The sequence below is a fragment of the Elephas maximus genome, chromosome 13 (genome assembly GCF_024166365.1).
Source record: "Elephas maximus indicus isolate mEleMax1 chromosome 13, mEleMax1 primary haplotype, whole genome shotgun sequence".
NCBI classification, from domain to species: domain Eukaryota; kingdom Metazoa; phylum Chordata; class Mammalia; order Proboscidea; family Elephantidae; genus Elephas; species Elephas maximus.
The window spans coordinates 79066239-79086182 of record NC_064831.1 but is presented as its reverse complement, the minus strand read 5'-3'; the positions used below and the strand labels follow the sequence as shown (position 1 = coordinate 79086182).

Here is a 19944-nt window from a genome sequence, read left to right as displayed (position 1 = left end):
ATCCAAAATATAGGATTTTCTATATATACCCTGTTATATGTTCCGTTTGACAACTCATTATTGCATGCCTACTGTGCGCTCAACTAGTGGCTCTGTGGAAGAAAGACTTGGCAAACTGCTTCCATTAAGATTATAGCAAAGAAAACCCTATGCAGCAGTTCTACCCTGTAACACATGAAGTCACCATGAGTTGGAGGCCAATTCAATGGCTTCTAACAATAACAACAACAACAACATAGAATAGAATAAATGTGAATATGACATAGTCATGGACCTTTTTCAAAATAAGATTATAACTATCTTAGAGATAAAAAAAAGTGACTATATAAATATTTATTTTTAGAAGGGGAAAATATAAGTAAATAATGGAGTTACCTAATTAAAAATTAAGAGGAAATTCAGATGAGCTTCCTTTTTTTTTTTTTTTTTAAATGATATACCTCAGTGAGTTGGATGGAGAGGGGTGGAAGATCAATATAGATCTAACAAATTGATTGCATGAATAAAGGTTTTTTAAAACATTAAGTTTGGTATATTTGAATAATCACAACAAAAAAAAACCTGACAATTTGACTCTAGTAAGAAAGGTTCAAGTTAGTGATTGAAGCAGACTGCACAGTAGGAGAAAAGGCTAACCGTGTTCTTTTCTCATGAACTCCTGCCAACTGAACCCTTTAGGAAAGTCCTATCCATCAATATTCACACTGCATTAATAGGCATAGGAGAGGCATTGCAAGTTCCCAAATTTGGAAAAGACATAATAAAAATGATGCTTTAGATAAATTATTATTAGCAATGTCAATTTGGATGGTTTTACAGTAGTTATTGCAGGTGCCCTGGTGCAAAGTTTCAGACCTGAATGTGTGTTCTTCTCCAACTCTATGTTTCCCCACCTTATTTAGTATCCACAAAAAAACCACAGAATTGAAATTTGTTGATTGCCCTTATTTTGCAAGTCACTCTGCTAGACAATATCCATGAGTTTTCTCATTTAGTATTCACCACACCCTTGAAGTATTACCATTGCCATTGTATGAGATAAAAGTTTTTTCCAAAGTCCCTAGCCAGGATTGAAACTCAGTCTCTTGACATTGCACTGCACTGAATTGAGTTGTAGACATTCAGTGTTCTTGCTGACTGGAGCTCAAGTTACAGCTGGGACAGCTCTTACATTCCTTTAATCAACTACTTTATTGCCCACAATTCAGCCTGTAAAGTATGATAACAATTTAATGCTGTGGAGCTCTGAAAACAATATGCATATTTCTTCCCATTCCTATCCATTCAGGCGGTATTCCATCAGACCTTCAGTTTAGGGTACTGAGGGCCTAGAGAGCATGGACGCGGTTCATATAAGTCAGTAGGCAATTAAGAAACTGGCCTCTGATTCATTTCCCAAGCTAACATGTAACCATGTCACTGATTACCCATTCTCATTGTTTATGGCAAGGCAGGTGAATGAACAGCTCTGCCTGATTTATGAAGTGCTTGCCTTCTATAAATCACCAAGTAGAAACTCAGCATGCTGCTAATCCTAATTGGTTAAGTCCTAAGTAGGGAGTGATTAGAAAGTCTTCAGGAAAGAAGACACCTCATGCAAATGAGAGAGGTATATAACTCCTTGGGAAGAAATTTCCCCGGCTCTCAACATTTAGAAAATGTTTTTTGTCCATTCCTACTGCCCTTTTCTATCTCTTGTGAGTCAACCCCTGCCGATCTTCCATTTGTTAATTAATTGTAGGGACGTAGGGGAGATGATGGGGAGGCACTAATGTAGTGGAAACAGAGTGCTGTTTCCCCCTTACTCTCTCATTTATTAATTCAACCTAGGTTAATTTTCTAATTCCAATAAAGCATTCATCATGATGAAGGAGAGCTAGGCAGTATGATTCATAGCACTGTTTGTTACAAGAGTGGGAAACATGGGGGCTTTTGAGTCTTTTGTACCTGGGTTCTAATTCCACTTTTTCCTGGGATTAGACATCCTCAGACACTCAATGAAAGCCTTCTCTAATTGTTCCCTTTAGGCCTAAACTACCCTGAAAATCATAAATATGTGCAAAGGTCCAAATCTTCTGAGACTGGAAATAGGGTTTAGAAATGTGGACTCTGCTGGCAAAGGAAGAAGGAATCCCACCAGATTTTACATTACTTCCCCCGCCCCCATTCTCAAGGTAATGGCTGAGGACCATAGAGTGTATGCAACACAATTAAATGATCAACAACTCTTGAGATTAAAACTCAGAGAACACAATTATCACCCTCCTGTTTTAACCAATTGTAAATGTTCCTTCTTTTGGCTAACTTCTCGTTTCATTCCCCCTCCTTTCTCTCCCTCTATTTCCCATCCTTTCTCTATATTTTTTCCTCCCATTTCACCTTCTTCCCTTCCTCTCTTTTGTTTTTGTCCATGTCTTTTGGGAACCCATGGCAGATGCAGCAGCAGCAATAACAACACTGCAGAGCTGGATGACGAACCCCCTTGCTTGGAGGAGATCGATTACAACACAGACAGCAGCTTAAACCAGGAAGGGAGCCTCTTGGAGCTGGACCGGCAGATCCAAGAGTGCGCCTTCGACAAGGAGGAGAGAGAAGAAGATGAGGGAACAGGGCAGGAAGAAAAGCCGTCCCAAAGCCCTGAGCTTCATGGCGAGTCATGTGTCTCCAACCATTGGACTAGCAACTATGACTCTACTTCTCCATCTGAGATGCACAGTGTATGTGCCCATAGAAAAAGCAGGCCCATGTGAGCTCAGCAACCCCATTTCCGGGTTTCTTTCGAGTTCCCCTATGCGTAGAGGCTGGCTGCTCCATTTTCATAATATTTTACATATATTGTTAGGTGGCCGTCGAGCCTATAAAGGCTTCCGTTGTGCTTAGAATGGGATACTCTTAAGATGACTATGGAACCTCTCAAAATTATTTCTGTATTTGACGCTAAAGCAGGCTGGAATTTGGAGGAGTTGGGCTTTTTTCTTGCCTTCTCAGCCAGAATTTGAATCCGTTGTTTAAATTGTTCCATAGACTACCTTAGATTTAAATGGATGAGTGTTACCCAATACTGTGAACCCCCTACCACAGAATCTGAGCTTTCAGCACAAACCATGAGTCACACTGAGACTCGCAAGCCCTGACAGGGTATTCAGTGGCTGGATGGTTGAACAAGAAAAGCTGTGCAACCAAATAATTGTGAGCAACATCCTTGGTTTGTTTCTTAACAGTATACATTTTTCACATTCAACTGACAAACTTACTATGGGCCAGAGGCTGTAGTAAATTCTAAGGAATGGTGCACAGTACTGAACAGAGACATGGTCACTGGTCTTTATGAATCTGAAAATCTCATAGATTCATTACATTAACCAAAATGCTGGGAGGCAGCAGGACATAGCAGAACGCTCGTTCATTTCAGAGTCAGGTAGATGTAGTTCGTATTCTGGATTTGGCAGTTATTTACTATGGCAACATAGACAAGTAATTGAATCCCCCAAACCTCAGTTTTCTTATACCTGCAATGACGATAAGCATATCTATATCATAAAGTCAGTGTGAAAATTAAATGAGATAATACATAAAATTATATAACTTGACATATAGGAAATATAGAAGATACTCAATAATGTTGGCTTATTTTCCTCCATAAAACCAACAGGGCATTCTATATAAATATTATAGCAGTTATAAAAATTCACTCTCTGGGAGCTCCTTCTTAGTGAGGAGGGGGAGGATCTGGGAAAGAGGTTATATAGGAGCAGAGCTTAAAACAAATAAAAATGGAGAAGAAAGGTCCTTCAATCTGCAGAAGGAAGCAGCTTAGGGATTTGGATGAAGAGGTGTGCAAGGAACATGCAGAAAGGATGAGAAGGGGAGTGGAAAGCAGCTGTAGAATGGGTGATAACATGGAATGATGCATTAGGTCAAATTTAGGTATTTTCAGAGGCCATACATACTTAGTTAGCATTGGATTTGGCTAAAAGAGAAAATCCAAATTAGCAATAGCTTTTAAGTCTATTTCTCTTTCATGTGAAATTCCAGATAGAGGCAGGCCAGAACGAGCAGCACACTATAATGAACTTGCTTTTGCAGTTTTGTAGCTTCACCGTGTGTTGCTTCTACTCTTGGTCTATGATGGCTGCTGAAGCACCAGCCTTTACATCTGCATCCTGGTCATCAGTAGGAAGGGCAGGAAAAAAAAAGAACATGCTCCCTATCTTTCAGAAAAACTAGATATACCATTTTTGCTTAATTTCTCTGGTCAGAAAATGATCCTATGGCCAGCCACTCGTAACTACAAAGAGGGCTGGAAAATGAAGTCCTTATCTGAGATAAGCCCAGCTAAAAATTTGAAATTTTAATACCAAAGAAAAGGGAAATGATGCATATTGGGGATCACATACCTGCCAAAGAGACTTTTCCTGGTATAGCAACCACCACCAAGGGGATTTTGGAAACATTAGAACAATTTTGGAGAACACCCACAGCCCACTTCTCTAGACCACCAGAAAGCCACCCAACAAAACTTTGTTGTAATTTAGCCCCAGGGCATAGGAAAAATGTACATGTGTTGCAGTTTGGGGAATCTATATTATAATTGATGGTCCCTTCTTCTTAAAATTTCCTTGCTATAATTCAGAAACTATATTCATCCTTTGTATTGAGGCATTAAGATTTCTGTAATGTGCACAAGAGGTTTGACTAAGTAACACAGACGCTGTATTCAAATCCCAATCTAACAGGTCCTTAACTTCTTGCATATTCAATCTCTCCACTCTTAAATAGAGTAGCCGTATAATACCTTTGTTTTATCGTTGCTTTGAGGAGTCATGAAGACAATATTGATGAAAATGTAAATGCTGAGGAGGGGAGGACAATACTAACTCATTATTACCCGTTGGCACCTAAACCCGAATTAGTTTATCTGATTAGATGATAGTCATCTCCCAGGATCCCAAGAGAAAGAGACTAGTTTGGGTAAAATTTCTCTGTGGCATGAGAAGCCAGGGACATGGGCTTATATTAATTCATCCATGCAAAAATCATCTATTAAGCACCTACTATGTGTCATGCTGTGAGTTGGAACTGATTCCACAGCAATATTTTTTTTTAATGCGTCATGCAAGGAGACCTGGTGGTGCAGTGGTTAAAGCAGTTGGCTGCTAAATGAAAGGCCAGGGGGTTTGATCCTGCTAGCTCCTCCTCGGGAGGAAGTTGTGGCAGTCTGCTTCCTTAAAGATTAAAGATTACATCCTTGGAAATCCTATGGGGCAGTTCTACTGTGTCCTACAGGGTTGCTATGCATCAGAATCTACTCAGTGGCAATGAGCTTGGTTTTTGGCTGTTGGTCACGCACTTTGCCAAGTTCTAAGGGTGTAGAGAAAAAGACCCACTCTGTGCCCTCAAGTTGCTCATAGTCTAGTGGGAGGGAGAGACGAACAATAAACGTTTTAACACAATGGCACATGCCATTACAGAGCCATGCAGAGGACAATACAGGAACACCTAATTTAATGAGGATAACAGTAGTGAAAAAAAAGCATAGCCGAAGATGGTGAGTCAGATGATTTTTTAAGAATGTGCAGGAGCTTTCCAGTAAAAAGGACTGACTTAACATGTTAAGAGGTAGAAACACTTTGTGCAAAGGTCCTGTGGTGGGGCTGGAACTTGGAGTAAAATGTTCAGGATGATTGGTGTGTAAGATGTGTTTGAATGTGGCGAAAGGAGGAGAGTGACAACAGATGAAACTGAAAAGAGGGAGAGTGATCAGATCAGGAAACCTTGGCCTGCCTCCACAAAGAGGTTAAACTTTATTCTGAATGTGATGGGAGAGTTGAAGAATTTTCAGCGGAGGCATGCACAGGGCTGATGTCAGGATTATATACCAGTACAGCTGTCCCACTTGTTCATGGGTCAATGCCCTCACCATGGTGGTGGTTCAATATTTTGAGGAGTAGCCATGGGTGTGGCATTATCATATTTGAAGAAGAATAGGTTTGAGGGGAGGAGAGAGATGATGAGTTCAGTTTGGGTCACGTTTTAGTGTTGGGGCCTACAAGACATCCAGTTGAAGAGGACTCCTAGAAACCTGACTCATACCAGGAAGAGCAGAGGTGTAACTAGTGGTGCTGGGACCCTGCTGGAATTCCTGTGCAACTGAGCCCAGGCACCAGGCAGCTGAGAAGGAGCTTGCTTGGAGGGAGCAAGGGAGTGAGAGTGATTAACAGACTTCTTTCCTTTCCTATTAGAACGGTAGGCCATTGTGTGTCACACCTCACCAATCTTTAGCCTGGGGGTGGGATGGACTCACTGGAAAGTCAACTCCAGATAGTCAGAGGAGCTGCTCTTCCAGCCCAACAAGACATGCCTCTTCCTGGCCAAACTGCTACGGTGAATTGCTCTGAGAAACATGTTCCACCGACCATGTAGCCAAGTGCTATTACTGAAGAACGCTAGGAAGTTGTAGGCTGTAACGGGAGGCAGATGTGCTTCAAAGCGTGCAGAAGAGATGAGAGCACGGAGAGGTGATACTGGGGCCAGGTCACATGCAAGGCTATCGTGTACCAGCTGTAGTCTGGTACTTTGCATGGCAGGGTCAAGACTAGGTGTGGGGTGGGATTGCGGGCGCCTGCAATCTCCAGGGGTGGCCTTGGGTATCCTTCTTTGAGGGGCAAGGGTGGGAGAATCTCTCCTCTTTTACCTTTAGGACAGTGCCCATGTTGGTAGAGCGGCACAAGGCTTGTCACACCATGAATCCCAAAAGGAGGAATCTGTTTGCTGTTTATGACACCTCCCTGTTGCAAATGTCGATTCCACATTTCTTACAAGAGAAAGTCCAGATTTCTCAGTCTTGACAATCTTGACAATTTGGCCCTAATTTCCTTTACAGACACAGGTTTAGCCATTCCCCTGTCTCTTCAATCTTCCCATAGGACATATCCTCATCTCCTGTCTTCGTATTTATGCATGTATGTATGGGAAAAAGCATGGGAGTTTTTCCACGTGCACAAATGCACATACACACATGCCCTCACACTCACATGCACACAAATAAAGCCCTCTCTTTGAGCCACTCAGTTCCTTAAGTGCCCTCTTCTGGTTTTTAAAACGTTTCACATTTTCTCCTGCCCCTGATAAGGGTCTCCCATGACTTCACTTGGAGATCTCCCGCTTGGGCAACAAGACCCAGTTCAAATATCACCTTTGTGTGTGTGTGTGTGTGTGTGTGTAAAACTTTTCCTAATCACCCCCAGCCAAGTCCAATATTCTTTCTTCTGTGTTCCTATTGTATTGTTAATACATCTCTATTATACCACACATGCCACGTACACTATTAATTATTTTATGTGTTTTTTGCACCCCAACCCCTACCCTGTATTGAATAAGCAGCTGTAAGAAGCATGGCCCTGCTACTATCTTTATATCTCTTCCAGCATGCAGCACACATCTTAACACATTGAAGGTGTTAAAAAATGTACCCTTCCCCCAGCCTCAGACACTGGACGTCAAACATCTCAGTGAAATCCCATATATTTTCCATATCCCTCCACTTCCATCTCAACTCAGGGTTATGTAATAGAAATGACAATTGGTTTCACTAACAGGACATCTGGCACAAGTGCAGTACAGCCTCTCAAGCTCATGGTTACCATGGAAGACTGTTTCCTATGTGAGGCGAGCTTAACGATGAGTCGGGCGGCCTTGTCCTTGCCTGTTTTGTGCAAATGTGTAGATCCAGTGGTGAGAATACAGGAACAGAATCTCTAGGAGTCTCTAGTTACTGCAGTATTCATCTAGGTGCTCTAGACCATACACTTACATTGGTGAGAACTGGCCGCATGGCTCTATGGGCGTTGGGCCAAATTGGCTGGCCGGGAGCTTCATGTGATCCTGTTGGTGAGAACTGACATTCAAAACTTCCATCCATTGGCTCCATTATCTACTGGACTTGCAGACAAAGGATTCTGAGCCACAAAGGGAATTTGAAAATAACCCAATCCTTGACTTACAAGCTCATGATGATGGTTGCCAACACAAGTAGGGGCACATTATACCCCTAAGGGAAGGAGTAATTCCTTACAAACAGCTTCCACTCACCAGCCAGGAAAACAGAGCTGTAGAGTAGAGACATTTCATATTCTAAGGGGAGCCCAAGTCCTCTGCCAAGAGGGGCTTCCATGAAATGCCTGGCATAAGTCATCCTAGTCAGGGTCTCGAACAATGACCCACAGGGTGGATCTGAACATTTGAATTCACGTTAGAGGGATGAATTCCTTCTCCCCTGCTGGTACAACTCACCCAGCTTCCCAAAGGTTTCGGCCTTAGAAGGACTCACAGACAGTAGCCTGGGTCCTCACCATGAGAGCTTTTTCAGGCAAAAACAATTTGTTAAACCGGGAGCCTACTGCTGTCTTCCCAACAGATGTCCCCTTTGGTTTGTGTTACAGTTTGGCTTTGTGTGTGTATAACTGATTTTTGATAAAAAGTGTTGTCTCAAAACAAGAGAGTGGCAAAAGGAAATTTAAAGATAAAAATGAATTGTATCACAGCCTTTCAGTGCCTAATAATAAGAAAAATACAATTGTATATAACTTAAAAGTGTATACTACACACAGTCTAACACAATGCAGCTGAAATTGAGCTTGAGTTCTCTACAATACACTAACACACACACACACACACTAAACTGCACACACACATACAATGTAAGTCCAGGGCTTTAAACAAGAAAATAAAGACATTGAGGAAAGATTGATCATCAGGCCCATGTTTATAAAGGCAAAAGGTTTTTTTTCTTTGCCACAAAGACAAAAAAATGGAGACCTTGTCTGGTAGAAGATGGTAATCATCTCTCACCAGCATGTGACATAAACTGGTCTTCAAGCGTGTCTGTATTGTGGGACGTGAAGTAAGATGGATTCAGTCCTTTGTGGAGGAGAATGCATACTTGGGGTTGAATTACTGCATCAACCACATTTGAGTCTTATAAGGAGTAGCCAAGCATAGCAGAGCATTGGGCTGTTAAAATGGCTAAAGCTAACTGTCCAAAGCATTAGGGGATTTCAGTGATCTTTTGTACTCTTTAAAGTCTTAAGGGATTAAAATGATATCTTGGTAGCAGACAAGTATTATGACTACCTGTGACAAGATAATAGTAAAAATTAAGCACAATTCCTCTGGAGCAATTCAGTTGAGATGTATGAGCGTGGTCTTGAGGGAGCAGGTTGAGACATGACATCAGGTCAGTTCTATCCTGATTGTGGAGTAGAGTAAGAAAGCAAAGAAGCTGACAGATTGGCCATCGAAGTGTCCAGGATATGGAAGTTAAATGAATGAATGAAGTTGGATAGAATAATACCAACCAGGTCCCTCTCCAGATTTCAGTTTTAAGAGGGAAGCCATTTGAGAAGGTACTCAGGGAAGAAAAATAAGCCGGTATGCCTCTTCTACTTATGTTTTTACACAGTCGCTCATTTAACTCCGCACACGTGGGTTTGCCACGAGTAGGAAACAACTAGATGGCAACTAACAACAAGAACCACCACCACTGTTGGGGTGGATGGGCATTGTTATGGCCATTTTTGAAATGAAGCTCAAGTCTACTTAAAGGGACACTTTTAGTAAATGATGAAGCTGGAACCTGATCCCAGAGCAATCTAACTTTCCACTTGCCCAGAGGAAGTAAACATAAATAGCACCATAACAACTAAGAGTTACAGCGAACATGTATTGAAAAACAAGTTGTCATTGAGTTGATTCCAACTCACAGCAACCCATGTGTGTTCCAATGGTTGGTTTTTTGGAAGTAGATCGCCAGGCCTCTCTTCCGACGCAGCTCTGGGTAGACTCAAATCTTCAACATTTTGGTTAGCAGTGAACGCATTACCCGTTTGCACCACCCAAGGACTCCAAACATGCAGGGAATACTTACTTCATGCAGCAGTCTGTGAACACTGCATGTGTCACCGGGCTGAAGCCCCACACCCTAGCCCGAGGAGGTAAGCTCTTTGGTATGCTCATTTTATAGGTGGGAATACTGAGGCATGCGGAAGGTAAGAACTTGCCTTACCTGGCTTGCCTTGCAGCTAGAAAGAAGTGCCCTGATTTAAACACAGGCAGTTCGATTCCTATAGGGTCGCTGTGAGTCGACGGCAACAGGTTTGGTTTTTGGTTTTTAGAGGCCATGGAGCCACTAACTCCCTGGCCCCAGGAAGATGTGTCATTGTTGCTGTTGCAATGTTGTTATTGTTGTTGTTGTTGCAATTCTTAACTATAAATGACTCATAGTGAACAATTCTGCAAACTCATGAGGTCCAAAGTCAGGCTACTCATTATCTTCCCCCACTAAAGCCTTTCCCACCTCCATGTTCTTAAAATTGATCATCTCAATGAAGTGAGTCCACGCCATGTTCCTTTGTGTGTCTGATGCACAGACCAGGGTCTGCCCAAGGCAGCCATCCAAGTCTACACTAAACAGAGGAATCCGCCAGATTTTCAATTCAACCTCTTATCTTTGGTCTGAATTTGTGCATTCTGCTCCTTCTTCTTGGGCCATTTCTCACTGGATTTCAGCAATGAGTTCCTTACTACTCTCTGAGCCTTCTGTTTTGCCTCCTTTCTAACCCTTTCTTCCTCTGCAACTAGAATGGCATTTGGCATGAAAATGCAATCTTACCTCTGCTCTGTATACCCTTTCCAAGGCTTCCCATGCTCCTACAGACCAAATGCAAATAGAACTCGGCACAGAGCCTTTCAGGATATGGCCACTGTGCAACTTTCTCGTCTCTGCTCTTAACGTGAGCCTCTGCTGACGTCACAAAGAATCAGAATCATTCTAAGTTTCCAGAAAGCACTCTACTCTTTTGCTCCTTCTGCTTCGCCTTCTGTGCCTAATTCTAGTCATCGTATGCGTAAATGTAGCCTCCTCCAGGAAGGCCTCCAGGATACAATTCTGAGTCCCTATGGCATCAGGTGGAAACACGATCATAACTTTTTTGCATGGTATTGCCTGCAGACTTCTCTGCCTCCCTTCACCCCTCCTCCCCGCACCCCCAGGCTGTAAACTCTTGAAGAACAAAATGATTCTGTTCATTTGCCCAGGACATGATGGGCTTTCGTTAAATATTTGCTGAATGATTGCAATCTTAATTTCCATTGCCAAGGTCTCCTGAGAATGACCTCCTATCCGTTGCCTCAGTAACCTATTAAACCTGGATAGCAGAGCTGCAGGAAAATAGGACACCCTTGTGTCCAGCAGATTCAAGCAACGAGGAAACATCCATTGTAAATCTCCCTCAGTACCCTGGTCCAGGCGGTGCCTCCAGGTCTCTAATTTTCCAGAAGCAGCTTCCTTCCTTCCTCCAAACGGCCTGTAGAGGTCAGAAAAGGGCCTTGGTTTCCTATCCCAGGAGGTACTCTGGCTCCATTTGCATTCACCCTGGGTGTCTATAATTAAGCAAGCCTCGGCTCTGCACATAGGAACGGAAATGCATTGACTTTAATAAAACAGAGTGTAAAACAACTTTAGATTGACTCCAGCCTTGTTTATTCTTGCACACTTGTAATTCTGGTTCGGTATATTCCTAGTCAAAGGGACCATTGTCCTGGGAACTGAAGCGTGTCCCTTCTTCATTGCTACCACAGCCAATCCAAGAAGGCAAGCTGTACCAGCTTACTGCTCCTGGCTTCCAGCAATTTTTCTTTTTTTTTTTTAATTTCTTGAAGAAAAATAATAACACATAGAAAAGCACACAGGTACAATGAGAGGAGCTCCTACTGATTATCCATCTATCTACGTATCATCTATCTATCTTTTTTTCCGTGAATGTAAGACTATTCAGAGTCCAGAAAATAAATAAATATGTAACAGGCCCCCATCTTGAAATTTAAGAAAAGATTTTGCTCTGCAAGTTGTTCCCCCATGTACAGCGAAGAGCATTTAGGCTGGAAATGAAGAGTTCATGTTTGAAGTCCAGCTCTGTCTCTTTAATATGTGACTTTGGGGGTGATCTTTAACTTCTTTGGCTCTCAGTGTCTCTGTTTGAGAGTGAGGGGCTGGAACAGGTGAAATTTCAGGTCTCTATGATGGCTCATATTCGTTGACGCTGGGCTGGCCATCCTGTGGAGAACAGCACCAGGCCCCAGGCCGGCCAGGAGGGAGAAGAGGCCTGGCGAGGCAGCTACACTGGAGCTCTGTCTCCAGAGGGACACGAGGCCGGGCCTGCACAATGGTCTTTTCAGAGCTGAAAGTGATGCAGTTGATACCCTGCCAATGGCCAGCAAAATAAAAGCTTCCGAAATCAAGGCTAAAAATAAATAATGAAACAAAGTGACAACATAAACAGGAAGACCTGAAAAGTGGGAGGCAGGGAAAGAATTGAGTCAGCAAACCTGGGGGGAAGGGGGCAGGGAAGAAACTAAGACGTTTGATCTGCAATTACTGGGCTGCTAAGTGGCTTGACTCTGCAGCTGAAAGTGCTCTTGAAAATGGGAGCTGGGAGCCCCCCTGGGAGGGGACGCACAGGAGGGAGCTGAGCTGCCAAGGCTCTCTCAGGATCACTGCTACTCAGCCACACAGCTGACCCGCCCACTCCTCGCTGACTCTTTGTTGGTTGTTCAAAGGGAGGAATCTTTAACAGTCCCTCTCCTGTCACTGGACCTCTGCTTGGGCTCGGGCCAGCTGTCCTCCTGTATCAGGTCTCTCAGCATTTAGGGCCCAGCTTCTTCTTTGCCTCTTTGCACGCATTCAGAATTTCAAGACCACACTATAATTTCGGGCAGGATGTGTGGGAGAGCCCAAGGAAGGGAAAGGGAACTAATATTTATGGAGCATGTCAGGTCCTTGGGCGGTGCAAAGAGTTTGCTCTCAGCTACTAACTGAAAGGTTAGTAGTTCGAACCCACCCGGTGGTGCTGGGTAAGAAAGGCCTGACAGTCTTCCAAAAGATCAGTCATTGAAAACCCTGTGGAGCACACACAGTTCTACTCCAAAATGCGTGGGGTTGCCATGCATTGGATTCCACTGGATGGCAACAGGTTTGATTTTTTTTTTCTTTCGGTAATGTAACAGCCACTGGGCTGGGGACTTACAGGCAATTGCAACAAGAGAGAAAACCACTTACCGACCTCTTATTGTTGTTACCTGTCATGCAGTCAGCCCCCGAATTATGGTTACCCCATGCATAATGAAACAAAAGACTTTGCAGTCCTGTACCATCCCCAGTTGGTATTCAATAAAGCAGATTACTTTGCATAATATAAGTGGGCTTCAAAGCAATCAGTTGAAGGCCTAAGAGCAAAAAGGGCGTCTCCGTAGGGTATGCTCTGCCTCCCGACTAGAAATACATATTTTGGCAGAACTGAAGACAATCTTCTCATCGCCTGACCTACGGATTTTGGGATGCAAGGCTGCAGGAGTCTCTGGTTTGTCACCTGACCTACGGATTTTGGACTTGCCAGCTTACCACAATTGTGTGGGCCAATTTCTTGAAGTGAATTTCTCTCTCTCTCTTTCTCTCACTGGACTGCTTCTCTAGAGAACCCTAAGTACTGCTGTCAGATCCTAGAGGCTTCCTGTATTCCATAGAATGCAGCACCTTCAAAGCCATCGATGATGCTGAACCCTCCTCATACTTTGTATCTCTGACTTTTTCTTCTTCTACCACCTGGAGAAAACTCTGTTTTAAAAGCCTCAGGTGATTAGACTAGGCCCACGTGGACAATATCTTTTTTGTCCTATGACAGTATGATCACGAGAGTGAAATCTCATCATATTCACAGGTCTCACCCATGATCAAGGGGCGGGAATTATATAAGGGCAAGGTTTATTGAGGTTGTTTTTATAATCCCGCCTGCCACAAATTATAATATTAACGAATATTATATAACACTTCCTCCATGTCAGAAACAGTGAGCACTTCACATCCCTTGACTCGTTGGATTCTCACAACAGCCCTATGAGATAGATACTGTGGTTATCTCCATTTTGTACTTGAGGAAACTGAGGCACAAAGGGTTGTTATAGTGTACACAGCAAGGTTGTGACTGAGCTGGGATTTAAACTCAAGAAGTCTGACTCCAGATTTGATACAGGTTTCTTAGCCGCTCATCTATGGATTTATATAAGAATGTGCTCTCTTAGACATATTTTTTCATTCCTTCCATCCATGCTATAGTGTAAACTTGAAGCTTGGAGTTGTCTGGTGGTACAGGATAGGAAACTGGTGGAAGGTGGCCAAGAATGCACAGTTCAGCTTGCCCACAGTCTAGGTTTTAGCTTCAAGGCTTGTGTGACTTGCCTAACTCTCCCGGTCTCTCCATTTGGAGTCAAAGTCCTCGCTAGTTATCGAGGGTGTGTTTTTCTAGAGCGCCCGCCCTCTCCACGTGTATCCTTGAGGACCAGTTGATGTGGCAGTGATTGCTTCGGTGTTAGGGGTACAGAATCATGGCTTCGTGAAACAGCTCACCATCACAACGTCCCTCAGAATCTTCTTCCCACCCTAGCTGAAGGCTGTGCTGTGTGGGTTCAGGTCTATACCAAAAGGTGACCAAACCAGGCTTTCAAATAAACTCGTATTTATTTGAAAGCATCTGTGCTCAGTCACAGGGTGAAATTGAGGAAATTTGGTAATATATCAATCTTCCAATAAATGGGTGACATTGATTTGGCCTAAGTAGGAGATAAAGATAAATCCTTAAAGATATATGCAAGTGTATTAGTTTCTTAGACCTGCTGTAACAAAACATCACCAACTGGGTGACTTATGGAAAGAGAAAAATATTGTCTCACAGTTCTGGAGGCTAAAAGTTTGAATTCAGAGTGTTGGTAGGAACATGTTCTGACCAAGACTCTAAGGGAAGATTCTTTCTTGTCATTCAAGGCATCCCTTGTTTTGCAGCTGCGGTATAACTCCATCATCACATGGCCATCTCTCTTCTGCCTGCCTCTGTGTCTCTTCTCTTTTATAGGACATCTATACAGCCTGGAGGCGTAGTGGTTAAGTGCTATGGCTGCTAACCTAAAGGTCGGGCCGTTCGAATCCACCAGACGCTCCTTGGAAACTCTATGGGGCCGTTCTACTCTATGCTATAAGGTCACTATGAGTCAGAGTTGACCCGATGGCAACAAGTTTTTGGTTTTTAATATATAGTCTTATTAGATTACGACCTACCCTACTACGACATGACCTCATGTTAACTGACAACATCATCAAATACCTCATTTCCAAAGGTCACATTCACAGGTACCAGGGTTAGTACTTCAACACAAATTTGGGGGCAACATAATTCAGTTCGTAACATGGGATTAGAATTAGGAATCAGTGAGAAAAAAGGCCAATGTATATAAAATAAAGTTGATTTTAATAATTCTATTTCTGACAGCCTTAAAATAAAAAGTAATAGAATTAAAATAAAAAATCCATTCATAAGATCACAGTGGAACAATATAGTTCATATAACAAAAGGCATAACAAAAAAAGCAATACCTGGAACTGAAAAAAAAGAAAAGCTAAGTAGAAGGCAGGAGGCTGACAACATTTAATAATTTCAGTTATAAATGTAAATGCATAAATAATTTATAAATGTAAATGCTATAAATTAGCCCATTATGTGACACAGAATAATCAAGTATTGATTATAAAATGAATCTAAAACTATTTTTCATTCATTATACAGTACTAAATAAAAAGATACATAATGAAACAATTTAGAGTGGAAAGAGATAACAAGTCAAGATTTCCTGGGAGCAATTACCAATGAGAAAAATTGCAAATGCAAAAACTGAAGTTTGGAATAAGCAGTTGAGATAGGAGGGCTGGTTTAGGAAATTGTGCAAACTGTGAGAAATATTAATTAGGTTGCCTTCGGAGCTGTAGTAGATGACCAGTAAGAGACATTTTCAATCTGAATGGGACACTTGACCAAGCCATGTGAAAAATAAGACAGAAAATGAAAATGCATTCCCACCCAGAGCACTGCAGCAGGAAGCAGCCCCAGGCTTCAGGCCTGAGGGACAATGGCTGTAGTAATGTAACCACCAGAGGTAAACATCAATAACATGGTGCTATACCTATCTCTTATCTCTCACCCCTTGTCTCCTTTGTAGACCTGGTGATGTTGAAAACATGATAAATAGAAGAAAGGATAACTAGATTGGTTGAATTACATGGCCTTAAGACAGATTAAAGCTATTTGGAAGGATCGTCTCCTTTAGTTGTCTACATGATATATTAACTTGACATTCAAAGCCGTCCACAATTTAGCTGGCCCCAGCCTGCCTTTCTAGGCTCATCTCCAAACACGTATGACCCCAGAGTCATCTCTTCGGCCAAAGTGGCCTACCCACCATCCCCAAACCCCATCCTGTACCTTATCACCTCCTCATCTTTTTTGCTCTTTCTCCCACCCTTCAGGACCCCACTCAAATTACCCTGATCTGAACATTTTCTCCTATAACTACTGCTCTCCCTATCCTTCCATCTATGACCCTCATAAAGCCTTTATTATGCAATTAACCATACCCTTGCATGCTTTACTAATTGGCCATGTATCACTTCTATTGTGGTTGATGCTTCACATGTGTCTGGCATAGCTCTTCAAGCACACTGTTTGCTACTTGAGAGCAAAGTTTTGTCTTTTTATAATAATATCATCCATTATTTAGTACCTTGTAATTTCACTAACTGGAATACCAATTGAGATGTTTCAACAAACTGATGCAGTGCTGGAAGTGCTCACTCATCTATGCCAGGAAATTTGGAAGATAGCTACCTGGCCAACCAACTGGGAGATATCCATATTTGTACCCATTCCAAATAAAGCAGTCCAACAGAATGTGGAAATTATCAAACAATATCATTAATACCACAAGCAAGTATCATTTTCCTGAAGATAATTCAAAACTGCTTGGAGCACATAGACGGGGAACTGCCAGAAATTCAAGCCCAGTGCAGAAGATGACTTGGAATGAAGGATGTCATTGTTGATGGCAGATGGAGCTTGGCTGAAAGCAGAGAATACCAGACAGATGTTTACCTGTGTTTTATTGACTCTGCAAAGGAATTCAACTGTGTGGATCATAACAAATTATGGATACCATTGCAAAGAATGGGAATTCAGAACACTTGATAGTGTTCATGAGGAACCTGTACATGGATCCAGAGGCAGTAGTTTGAACAGAACAGGGTGATATTGCATGATTTAAAATCAGGAAAGATGTGTGTCAGGGTTGTAACCTTTCGCCATACTTATACAATTGGTATGGTGCACAAATAATCTGGGAAACTGGACTATATGAAGAATGCTGTATCAGGATTGGAAGGAGACTCACTAACAACCTGTGATATGCAGATGACACAACTTAGCTTGCTGAAAATGAAGAGGACTTGAAGTACTTACTGATGAAGATCAAAAACTACAACCTTCAGTATATATTGCACATCAACACACACAAAAAAACAAAAATCTCCCCAACTGGACTAATAAGCAACAACATGATGAATGGAAAAAATATTGAAGTTGTCAAGGATTTCATTTTACCTGGATCCACAAGCAGTGCCCATGGAAGCAGCAGTCACGAAATCAAACAATGTATCACACTGGGCAAATCTGTTGAAAAAGACTTCTTTAAAGTGTTAAAAAGCAAAGATGTCACTTTGAAGACTAAGGTTCACCTGACCCAAGCCTTGGTATTTTCAATTGTCTCATATGCATGCAAAAGCTGGACAATGTATAAAGAAGATCGAAGAAAAATTCATGCCTTTGAATTATGATGTTGGCAAAGAATATTGAATGTACCATTAACTGCCAGAAGAACAAACAAGTCTGTCTTGGAAGAAATACAGCCAGAGTGCTCTATGGAAGTGAGGATGGCAAGACTTCATCTCACATACTTTGGACATATTATCAGGCGGGATCAGTCCCTGGAGAAGGACATCATCCTTGGTAGAGGGTCAGTGAAAAAAAAAGGAAGACCCTTAATGATATGGATCGACACAGTAGCTTCAACAACGGGCTCAAACATAGCCACGATTGTGAGGATGGTGAGGACAGGGCAGTGTTTTGTCCTGTTGTACATGGGGTCACTATGATTTGGAACCCACAAGATGACACCTAAAAACGACAAAAATTTCACTTTGTTTACTGATATTATCTCACAAAATGATAATGGGAAAACTACATGTTAGATATTATTTTATTCACTGTACAGATGAGATAATCAAGGTGTAGAGAAATTTAAAAATGCACCTTAGGATAAAAAAAAAAAGACTAATAAATGACAGTGTCAAAATTTGAAACCATGTGAGTTGGACAAAAATTCTCTGCTTTCCCCACTAGGGCACATTATCATTTTACCTTTCTGGAGCCATCATTTCCAATTATGCACCAAAATGAAATACTCATAAAAGAGTGCTCTATGTAAAAGAGGTTCTCCATAAGTATATTTCAGATATATTTCTTCAGCTTCATACAGTTTGTGCTTGTAGTAGGGAATAGAAACCCAAATTAAAGTGAACAGCTGGACAGAATGCCTAGTCACACATGTGAATGTGCACACACACACACATTTGCAACGTGAAAGATTAGCTGGTAAGTGCTATATGTGGTTCTGCCTGAAAAGACATTTCTATCCCAATAGCACAATGAATATCCTTCAATATTATAATAAGACAAGGACATGGAGAACTTTTAATCCCATTTAAGGTAGACAATCTTAGCAGGATGCTTCAAAGCTCTGTTTTATTGCAAAGATGCCCAAAGTTTATTGATTGGGTTTTGGGTAGCGTATTACTTTGAAGTTGGGACCTGTTAGTTGTGATATAAGCTTTGAAGTGGCTCCTCTACTGAAAAGTTCTGTGTCAATTCGTCTGTTAATCATGATCCCAGAAAGGATAACGAATGGGGAGGGTGATTAGCAGGAATGTTGTTTCTTCAGGTTCTTGGTTTGTTCTCTATTCAGCAGAGAGATGCAAAACAGCTCTGAAACCCATTAGTTTCCAGAAGTGGGAAGCAGCCTGATAAGTAGAGAGGAAACTGTGGAAAGGAAGAAACCAGACCCCAATAACTCATAGGTTACCCTGATAACTTGACTTTACTTCTTGGCACCAAATATTCTCCATGTTCATAATGAAAATCATAAGATTTCCATAACAGAGTGGTTCTCAAACTTCAACTGCATAAAAATCAACTGCAGGAGTTCTTAAACCAGAGTATTAGGCCCCACTCTTCAGATTCTAATTCAGGAGGTTTCAGGTGAAGCCATATAATTTGCGTTTATAATAAGTTTCCAGGTTATGCTGATATTGATGGTCCAGGGATCACCCTTTGAGAACCATTATCCTAACAGGCGTGGTCTGTGATTATAGGACATGGGAATATCATGACCCTTCAAGAAAACACAAAAACAAAACTGGTCTGTAGCTTTTCCTAACATCGACCTTAAACATTTTCTTCTACTCCAGTTTCAATGTTCTGCCTCCTATCTCAGAGAATGGAGAGAACTTCCCTGTACTCTGCTTTCTATCTGTACAGATACTCACATGATCTCACGCCTTGTTCTTATGTAGAGCTAGTAGCTGTCCACCAAACAGGTGCTGACTGGCTTCCTATGGTTGAGGAGCATTGGCCGTTACTGCACTAGTAAGGATAGGAGAACTCTATAGGAGAAGGAAAACACCAACTATCTGCTTCTCCTCCCCTCCTTTCTTTGTTTCCTTCAATTTCTTTCTTTCTTTTTCTTTTTCTGTTTTCCCTCTTTCCTTTACTTCCACTCATGTCTCTCTTCTACTACTGTTTGTCTCCCTTTCATTCTGTTCTTCCTAGAAGGTCGATGAGCCTCTCCCCATCATTCCCTTCCACCTTTAGATGAAAAGTAGTTAATGTGGATGAGTTAGTCATGGTCTGCATTGCCAACTTCCATCTCTATAATTTTATTTCCTCTTAGTTTATCCTC

The 19944-nt window shown here is 41.9% G+C and overlaps 1 protein-coding gene across 4 annotated transcripts in view; it reads left to right on the top strand.

The window, feature by feature from the left end:
• The window catches only part of AGBL1 (AGBL carboxypeptidase 1), a 1130253-nt gene that overhangs the window by 1036574 nt on the left and 73735 nt on the right, over positions 1 to 19944 (top strand). For 3 of the 4 annotated variants that reach the window (XM_049905901.1, XM_049905902.1, XM_049905900.1), the window contains one exon: positions 2435 to 2717. The exons of the other annotated variant lie outside the window; for it this stretch is intronic. In XM_049905901.1, the coding sequence (XP_049761858.1) occupies positions 2435 to 2717 (283 nt within the window). The remainder of the gene's footprint in view (positions 1 to 2434; positions 2718 to 19944) is intronic. 4 annotated transcript variants of the gene reach the window in all.